The sequence below is a fragment of the Rhea americana genome, unplaced genomic scaffold (assembly GCF_003343005.1).
Source record: "Rhea americana isolate MKP2758 unplaced genomic scaffold, rheAme1 scaffold_102, whole genome shotgun sequence".
Taxonomy (NCBI): domain Eukaryota; kingdom Metazoa; phylum Chordata; class Aves; order Rheiformes; family Rheidae; genus Rhea; species Rhea americana.
In genome coordinates this window covers 2129900-2140209 of record NW_028185062.1, presented here as the reverse complement: position 1 = coordinate 2140209, position 10310 = coordinate 2129900, and the positions used below count along the sequence as shown (strand labels likewise).

The 10310-nt window shown below is 41.6% G+C and overlaps 1 protein-coding gene across 1 annotated transcript in view; it reads right to left on the bottom strand.

Annotated features, from left to right (window-relative positions):
• Positions 1 to 1137: 1137 nt before the first annotated feature.
• VPS18 (VPS18 core subunit of CORVET and HOPS complexes) overlaps positions 1138 to 10310 on the bottom strand; it is a 10847-nt gene continuing 1674 nt past the window's right edge. Inside the window, exons 2-5 of the mRNA XM_085306468.1 lie at positions 8272 to 8413; positions 8024 to 8115; positions 5413 to 7283; positions 1138 to 4756 (exon numbers count right to left, since the gene is read on the bottom strand). Coding sequence (XP_085162594.1) covers positions 4028 to 4756; positions 5413 to 7283; positions 8024 to 8115; positions 8272 to 8413 — 2834 coding nt within the window. The 3' untranslated portion in view covers positions 1138 to 4027. The remainder of the gene's footprint in view (positions 4757 to 5412; positions 7284 to 8023; positions 8116 to 8271; positions 8414 to 10310) is intronic.

The window sequence follows — 10310 nt, the reverse complement described above, 5'->3', positions numbered from 1 at the left end:
CAGTTAATTCTGCTGGAATTCAAGATGTGCCTACTTGTGTCTGCTCCTCTCTTGGGATTATGACCCCCATAATTCAGAGGCAGAAGCAAAYATGATAACTTCTCTTCTCCTGCAGGTCAGAGTCCAGTATCATACTACAAACCCAGTTTTACTGGTGCTTTTAACAAACACACAAAACGTGAACTCTGGTAGCTAAGGAGTCAGGTCACATTCACTTCTACCACCTCTGCTACAGGTCAGGGTAAAGAGGAAGCAAACAAGAATGGCCAGATGCAAGGCCATCAAGATGTTGAGACTCCAAGCCCAGGGATTGTCTCTCCACACCTTATTACATTGGATAGGTCTGTAGGAAYTTACACCGGAATGCAGTTAAACACAAGAGGGCTCGTATTAATTAGTTAACAGAGCAAAACTAGCTTTTAATATTCAGAACCTGAAGACTAGTGATCCTGTTGTCTCTAACTGAAAGACAGCTTGAGTTTATTCTTTAGCATCTCCAGTAACTAGCTCACAGGTCTATCTCTACATCCYACACAAGCGCACTGGGTCCTGCTTCATTATTCTGCAAGATTCTTACTTCTGCAGAACACCTTTAGTGCCTCTGCAGCAAACCTCAGTATTTTAATGGTGAGCAATGACACCTAGTGGCTTGTTAAGAATTTGCCTTGCTAAATTTCCACCTCAATTACTTAAGTTTTAGAAATAAGACAAAACACGCAGCTCTCAGCATTTATTAGCTGCTTCCAACTAGTTAGGCCAACAGCAAGTACTTCTGAAATTCTCTACAAMCTCTACTGTAACACATATTCACCGTTTCTCCCCCACCTCACAGCATTTTTCCACCCTTGACTTGAAGTCTAAGAGAAGGTAGGTAGTAGGCATAAACTTGCTTTAGACCTTGCATGCAGAACAGTTTCTTCAGCATTAATCTAGTGTGTGAAATTAAGCCAGCATAATTATTCTGGCCTAGCTTTCTAGTGAGATAGGACTGGTCTCCCACCCAACATTTTGGTTACGTTGTTCTCCAGCTACATTAAATTAAATTCTAGAGGTTACTCACACAGACAAGGCCTAAGGTCACATCATTCTGAACAGCTGATATATAGTTCATTCATAGGTAAAATAAGTCATACCTGTGAAAGTGTTAACCCTGCCATGGAGGACAGACTTAAAAAAAAAAAAAAAAAAAAAAGGAGAGAAGATAAGAGTGCTATTTAGAAAGCAAACAAGATGAGATCTTGCAGCTTGGACATATGGGAAAATAGTATGCATCTCACTTCCTCTATTCCCTCCCCCTCCCAAGAAAAAAAAATCCTCATTTGATGCATAATGTTTCAAAATTGCCAAGAAGCACAGGTGAATGGTTAATTCAAACTTCTGGAGCACATGACAATGTAAGAGAAGTTCAGAAGACATCTTTACATAGCTTCCTGTACTACTGGCACTAGTCATTTAATCAGTGCCAGATCTTTGCAGCATTAACATTCTCCACAGCCTTGACAGCAAATGACTTAAGATTTTCTGTTAACAAAGGTGAGGAAGTGTGAGATTTGTGCATCTGTTGCACAAGCCTACAGCCTRCAGAAAAATGTTGCATACAGCTCATTAAGAAAAATCTAGTTTTGTTACTTAAGATTTGACTCTCTAGTTTTTTGAGGTACTTTCCCCTGTCACTTCACCCTGGACAAAGATTTGTGGGTTTTAACTTACTTGCTGCAGTTCCTGCATACACACACTTCTTCCAACATTAAGAATCAGCATATCTCCCTGGAAGGATTTATAAGCAAAAAACATTTCTCCTCTTCAGAGCACAACAGAAACACTTATCTAGCATTGTATAAATTTTGATTRTTCTGTAGCACTAGTAGGAAAAGAACAGAGGGCTACAATAATTCCAATATACCAGAAAAAGCATGCTGCAAACATCCACAAGTAAAAAAATGGAACAAGTATTTAGAACCTCCCAAGGAAACTAAACTCCCTGCTTAAGGATGAGTTGCTACTCATATTCCTCCTGAAGAGCAGAAAAATAGCCACTTGTTGTGGCTGAAACTGATTCTGGCCGCTATTGCTTTCTAATGACATACACAATCTTAAACATCACACTGCTTACATGAAATGATGATGATTCATGAGTAGCCAGTTATAACAAGTTTAATGCTGAACTTCAAAAGACATCATGTCTAGTTTTCATCACAAATTCTTCTGGTGGACACATCAACTTATTCAAAGCAAAGAGCTACCCAGAACCAAAGAAAGCTATACCATGTGGTTTCTGAAACCACTGCACCAGTGGTTTCTGGTAAGCCAGCAACAAGCACTAACAAGTGGTAGTAATAAGAAAAATCTGTCCCATGGCTCCAACAGTGAAATGAGGATTTCAAAACTTCAGCTCTTCCTACTGTCAGATCTGCATTTTAATACATGTCATTTTACTTAAAAAAAAAAAAATCCATTACAAGCTGAAGCCCTCAGTTAATGAAAACTCTCTGGAACTCTGCATGGTTATCAAAACCCCCTAGGTCAATTCATTAAGCAAACCAATTTACATTCCCTTTCAATGATGTAAAAACCCTCTTCTACAATCCTATCAACAGGATATGTGAATAGTTGACCAAGATAGGTGATCACGACAAGTGTGAACAGATATGTCAAGGAACAGAAGACATTTTTCAGAGGACAATATTTTGTGCTGGTTGAAATAACATGAATCTTTCTCGTTTAGATCACTCCATTCTTCTAATTCCAACCACTGTGATTCAACCTCAAACAGTAGAGCTTCATTAAAACTTTAGTTTCCTCMGAAGTAAAACAAGGAGCTCCTGCTAAGATGCTAGAGAAAACTTCTTGCCCCCCCCCAAGCACAAAAGTGATCACTGCTTTCTGGGAAGAATTTTCCAACTCAGAGCAACAGATAGAAGCACTGAMCTGTAGCCATCCAAAAAAGTATCAAATACAGTCATGAACGCAAAAGCTGTTTGGTCACAAAGTACTGGCTTCAAATGGAAAGGTAAATTTAACATGAACAATCAAGTCACAAAGCTCTTCCCTATTATAACTTGASAGAATCTATGATGAGATTACTCTATTCTAATGTTCAAGTGCAGCTTAAAGAGGACCAAAGCAGAATAATACAAGTGGTCGGTCTAACATTCCTACTTGCAGAACATCAGCTGAAGCCATACTAGTGCGTTTCTCAATTTTAATTTGGGACAAAGGTGAAACCAAGACCCACTATACAAAGACAGTGATAGGGGAAATGGGAGGGATGTGTGAACCAGCTAGGAAGTATGCCAAAAACAGTGAAGAGCCCCTTCAACTGTATAGGTTTGTCCATAAAGCTTGTGGGAAACAAATTATACTCCTTGAATTGCAGGCAAATGACTTAACTGTATTATGAGACACTCTTGCTTGAAAGTTGTATACATTCTTATATTACATTGTATAGAAACATATATTTGTGTAGCATGATGTTTACAAAACATACATGCAAGAGTATTTCTCCTTTCATGTTCTCTCAGTGTACGTAGTTATAGACTCTCAGCAAAAAAAGACACCAAAGTCTAGCTTTGAAAGTGATGAATAAAGTCTACCCTACTAAATATTCTTTGCTCCCTTCCCTTTAAGGTCATCTTCRTCAAAAGAAATACCACACAACAGGGAAGCATTCCAGGTGAAAATAAATAGAAACTATAAGCTGTTCCCAGTTCCTTCTGGGCAACAAGGCACTCCATTAACTTCATACTGAGAGCCTCAGAAGAACAACAAATAGCAAACATCAGTTGGGGGTGGGGAGTGGGGGAAGATTCCAGTAACTAATTTTCAAGTTCTTAAGCAGCTGTATCTATTGCTCTCCATTTTCAGGCCTAATTCAGTGTGATTCTGGTAGCAAGACCATAATACTCTTTCCTTAACTCCTCAGAAGCCATTTCTGTTCACACTTCTGGAGGTTACATCCCCATTACAGAAGTTTCACAGGCAGTGAACAAAACTGCTCTGGTGTAGCAGCAGTCGCAGATTTGGAAAACTACAGCCAGCTTTGCATTTCTTCTTCATACTTTGGGGGATCAATAAAAGGTTTGTCAATGGACCGGATCATTAGCTCACCACAGTACACACATTCGGCTGCCACAATATCATCAATGTCAGCTTTGATCTGTTCCCGGCTCTGTTGTCCTTTCCCCAAGCTCGCAGTATCTGCATCTTTAGGACGATGGTGGCCCTTGGAGGGCTGGCTGATGGCTGCCAGCTTCTTCTGAAGATCTTCAAGTTTTGCCTGCTTATATGCAGGAAGGTTTGGAAAAACTGCTTGGAGGAGGCAGTCGTAGTGAAACATGTGACCACAAAGGAAAAGGTAAAAAGGGCGGTTTAGAAGTGGAAAGTCACAGGCAGCACATTTTTCCTGAGGCTCCACAGAGCCATACTTGTTTCTCATTTCCTGAATGTCCTCTCGGATTCTCTTGGCACTTTGTGTGGCTTCCTCCATCTCCCTTTTCAGCTCCTCAATGTGCTTGTTGTAGTCCTCCAGAGAGTTACAGATTGCCTCCTTGAAATGGTCAATAGTGACAAAGTCTGGAAAGAAGGGCAGAACATCTTCAATCTTCAGCAAGGCACAGCTGGAGAGGCAGGCCATTGCCTTCTTGACATCCTTCTCTTCCTGAACAACATGGCGAGCAATCTTCAACCAGAGCTTCTTCCGCAGCTCCTCATCATCTTCAGGGAGATCTGCACAGGACTTGGCAAGATCGACATCCACCTGGAAGTTAAACAGACAAGGAAACTGAGTTAAGCTTCCCTCTTCATTTATTCCCCATTCAACTTCAAAGCCTGTTGTCCATTTAAGAAGACATTAGTAAAAAACTTCTGTTGTTGTCTCATTGCCTAGGGCTGCACTACCAGTCTGCCACTTGTTTATATGCCAAGCACCTTCTCTCCTGTCCACCAATATTCCTCCAGCTAGAAGACTAGTTTGCCGCACAGCAGAGGACAAAGTCCAGCACTATATTAAGGGCGTATCTATGTAACTGGCCACGCACTCTAGTGAAGAGACAGCAATGTTAAGAGAAAAACTACAACACTTTCCTGACAGATAGACTAAGCTGACAAACGCATTCGCCTCTGATAACTACTCCAACGAGGAATATGAAGCAATTAGAATCCTGAAGAATAGCTATGTAAGTCTTGCATAAACTCAGCTATGTTAAAAGAATTTGGTGTTAGAGACAGAGCTTAGGACAGACAGAACTCTCCTTTTCATTTCACCCCTAAGATATGTCTTTCCTCCCAAACTTAGTTGCACATCTCTTCTATYGACAAGTTTGTCCATGTCTTCTCAGTGCTGGGTTGTTCAAAATTGCTTCAATCAGCTACATTCCTTTACGCCACAGTATGCACACACAGACACACACACACCTGCAARGCGAGATCCACAGCCTCCTCATATAATTCCATCACTTTGTAAATATGGACACACGCACGGTGGTGCCCATGTTCCGCACACAAGCGCAGGGCGTACTTCAGGTCATAGTGGATCCTGTTTGGGTTGGTTCCTGCTTGCTCCAGATATGACAGAAGTGAGTCTGGCCGACACAAAGCATACAGAGACAACAGATAGTTGTGAATGGCTTGTTGAGTTTCCTCCAACTGATAGACACAGAATTCCATATATCTAATGGCTTCATTGATCTGCTGGGTGCTGGCACTTTGGCTGTAGTTTACAAGGGCTGGGATAAGGTTCCTGGCATCCAGTCTTGAGCCCATAGAAATCCAAGCATCAACTACCTTCTTGGGAATATGTTGTATGAGGACTGGAGAGAACTTGTAGAACAGCTTCTCATCTCTATGCCTGGACAGCACACTTAGGGCTTCATCATACTCGTCATGCTGGCAGTGGTGAGCTACTACTCGCTCATAGTCCTGCATGATGACTGCAAAGTATACCATGTGTTCTGTGTCCCCATGGCTTGCTAGCAGCTCATAAATAGATGCACGGTTATTAAACAAACAGTCTTTGTTTTTGGGGCTGCCCAGAAAGATGCGAAACTTCTCCCGTGTATCCAAGTAGAGATTCCGCTTTGAAGGATCTCCTTCCAATATACCTAGCCAGTTCAGGTACAGCTCTGTTAACCATGTAGTCAGCAGAGTGGTCTGTGTCTTCTCAGAAGGCTTTAGGTTGCTTAGCTTCTTAATTAGAAACTCCATCAAAGCCTCTTCTTGCTTGGCTTCAATGAACTTAAGGGCAATTTCCTCAAAGTAGTTCTGTGTCAGCGCGTAACACTTAGCACTGTCCAGGTACCTCTTGTTTTGGAAGCAGTGCTCTGCCTCTTTTGCCAGTACAATATCTAGGCACTCTGGACGGTCTTTACAATACTCTTTGGCTAAATCAAATTTGTTCATGTTCATGTACATCTTCCACACATCTCTAGATTCCCGCTGGACATGGTAACGGAACACTACTTTCTCAGTGTGGATCCATATCTGCTGAACAGTGGGATCTTTGATCATGCGTGTTAATACACCAAACTTCTCCAGGAACAGATCTTGAAAAACAATTTGCCCATTCAGAGTGCATACAGCCTTCACCCCATCAGGTAGCAGCAACAGAAAGTGGAACTGGGTAAGTACAATGGAGATTGGCTTGTTCACAGTTATGTCTATATCAGAAGGATAAACCCAGACCTGTTCATCACTCAGAATTGAATCAGGCCGGCTATAGTCCAACGTGCCATACAAGACACCATTTCCCATCATCCAGGCAAAGGAACGTGGGTTGGAGCGCAGCTTCGGGGTGTAGAAGGCTATTTCACTGAAGCCGAAGCTGGCTGGAAACTCCCGGAAGCTGGGCAAATGGTCAGCATGCATAGCGAATATGGAGCCGAAGCCTTGCTGCTCCGTCCCTTCTGGTACCTTGCCAACAAACTGGAAGAGTCTCTTTCGAGTGGTGGCTATAATAAAAAATTTTCCTTCTATCCCACGTTCAATCTCCAAGCAGCAGACAGGGGCAGGTCCCGATTCCTCCTCAAGAGTGTAAACCTGTCGGAAGTACTGGTCAGGGTTAGTGCTGAAGAGGCTCCCCTCGCTGACAGAGATCTCAGCCTCATAGATTTGCCCCTGGGCTGTCCCCACCAGAATTGGCCCAGTGTTGGTTTCTGAACCAAGAAATTTGTTCCAGCCCACGCTTTCAATCAAGTGGCCTTTCCAGCGAGAGAGTGCTCGCACTTTCTGAACACTTCTGTTCAGGTAGAGGCATTCACTGGTGTTCAGAGCAATCAGGAGATGAGAGCCTGCCGACAGGAGAGGGGCACAGGAAGAAGAGAACAAGTTTAGATTGCACCTCCACAAGCTAATTTCCTGAGGCTTCTTAGTCTCATATTTGATAAACATTTATACCAACATACTTAATTCTGGACTTTCCCAGGGATCTGGATCCAGAAGAATGTGGGGGATTCCCATACTGGATAAGAACATGGGACCACATGCTACAAACTAAAATTAATAGTTCCAGATGCTTCAGTAAAAAGGTATTCTTCTATTTCAAGAAATGATTTATAGACAGAACAGTTCCCCGAGTTTTCTTCTATCCCTGATAGCTAGTGATACTAATGATCATCAATCTTTCCATACTTTTGATTTGTGTATTTTTTGAATGAGTGTATACTACAGTGAGCTGCAGATGTTATACAGTCCTTTTAAAAATTCTGATACATACATACAGCACCAGGTAACTACACAGGGKTTTTTTTATTGGTTTTAGCAGCCTTGCTCAGAACAGCCCAATTGCATCAGCATTCATTTCAGACAGCTCAAAAGCAAAATTACGCACATAACAAGCAAAAGTTTTTCTAAYAGCACAGAGGCAAAACAGTAGGCGGAGCCCTTTGGCAGTGGAGTCCAGCTCATAGAAGAACCATCTGTTTGCCTTTTTTGTAGAACAGAAGTACACCTTCACCAGTGCTTGCTAGGCACATTTAATTGTATTTGCTGTGAAACACTGTCTGTAATTGTGTGCAGTCCATTGCCTCACCTGTGTGGTCCAAAAACATCTTGTGGACTTTGGCTTCATCTTTGCGTCCCAACTCTACCTGATTAGGTTCATCTGGTTTCCCAAGATCAATCCTGCAAAGAAGAGCCATGAAAGCATGCTATCAGCAGAAGTTCACATAAGCACARTTTCTTACAGCTTTCTTACCCAGTTTATAATCAGAAGTTCTCCAGTAACTAAAAAAATAGCAAGGAAAACATGCAATAACTTCAGGTCATTGGCAATATTACCTGAGAAGAGTGTCTTTGCCAAGGCTCATACAGAGCTGGTTAGAGGAGACCACGAGGCTGTTGATCTTCTCTGGAGGAGCAAAATCTATCCTTTGCTTATTAAATATTGGTGTTTCCTTTTCCAGTCGTGCATTCACATACCCTGGAGAAAGAAAATACACTTAAAAATCCCCTTACCAACAAAAAATTCTACATACTGCATCAAAATCTAACCTAGAAAGCAAGAGGAACCATCCCCTGCTCTGAGTTTTACCAAAAACAGAGCATGCCTCAGGAAGCAGACCTCACATCAATGCACAGCACAAAACARAAGTGGTACTGTCTTACTGTATTCCCAAAGACCTGCAAGCTTGTCACAAGTATTAATTTGAAAGTGCATAGATAAATTTGCAGAGGAACTATCACAAACTGCATAAAAAGCTGAAGAGTGGAATCAGAAAATAGTTTGTTTTCCTTGGCTGACAGGTTATTTGTTCAAGACAGGAAAGGATGGTATTAAAGGATGTCTTGACACAGAGAGGGTCACCATTTGCCACTCCCATACAAGCTACTCCAAAGATCACTGTGGTATTAATTGAAATATATTTCTCTCTTATTCCATGTCAGAATTGAATGAGTTACCATACTTGATATCCACCATTCACATCTTTTTTTAAATATATCTATACAACAGATGTCACTGCAGAGAGAAGAGTCCATTGGTTTATTTGCTGCAGAGAACACRGCTGGAGGCCACAATACCACTATTCACTATTTTACTAGCCATGACATTATCCTAGTTGCAACTTTCTGGTTGTTCCTGGAGGGCACGCAAGTYGCTTATTAGAGCCAAAACAAGACCAAAGCCCAGCGATCTCTGAATCAATGCTCAGTTTTGGCATAAACTGCTCCCTGAAAGCCAAAACTCATTCAAAACGGTTTGCTGTTTCACAGTAAATCCAAGCCTGAAGCGAGACTAACCTTGTCCCTGGATCATTTGGTAAACCATGTCCAAATTCTGAGAAATGCTTAAGTTAAGGTTAGAGTAGAGGCTTTAAATCTGACAACGCATGGCCGCTTTGTGGGACATATGTTGCATGTTAAAGCTGACAAAGCAAAACATTAGTGAACTCAGAACAGGGGTGAGCAGAACAAGTTAACTCATGCCACTGATTAAGTATTCAACTAGTTGGTTTAGTCCCAGCCATCTTTGCAAATATCACAGCCAGAGGGAAGCATGCTGAGAGATTACTTATTAAGGAAATATAGATGGGAAAAGCTGAGAATGGAGAAGGAAGCCTGACTTGAGAGAACATAATTCTGAAGAAATATATTAAGGAAAAAAAGAAAAAAAAACAACAAACAAACACTGGAATCCTACTGCTTTAAAAACCTCTTACGATCTTCAGTGCAGATTGGCAAACCACACGAAGCAGTTCAAACTAAGACTAGTTCCTTTGCTACAGGGCACATGTAAAGGCCCAGCCAGAGGCAAGCAGGCAACAAACCTGGAAGGTTCACSACTGATCAGCCTTTAAGACCATGTGGTAGGACAGAGAAGTTGCRTGACAGATTTAGTTTTCATTGAGGATAGACAGACCTCTGTACCCAAAATCATGGGACTTGCAGAGACCACGCTACTCTATTTCTAAAAAAGGATAGCACTCTTTATGGGCTTCCTGTGAGGAAGCAAAGAACTACAAAAAAAAAAAAAAAAGCTCAGATATACCAGCCAACTGTAAAATAAGAAGGCATTCACATAAAATAAACTAAGCGATACTCATTAGCAAAATCCCAAAGCATCTGTATGTCCACAAACAGATTTCATCAAAGTTTCATCCACATCTGTCCTGCAAGTCAAGTCTTCCTGAATTTTCCATATGCACAAAATCTCACMTAACCCTGTAACAAAGAAAGCAGCAGAGGATTGCAGTCTGACCATACTACCTCAGGCTAGACAAGAAGACAGATCTGAGACATTGCTAGGTGAACCCATCTGCTTCGCACCACATATAAAAGGAGGATTTCTAGAGCAGTCAGCTCTGTGCAGCAGTTAGCCC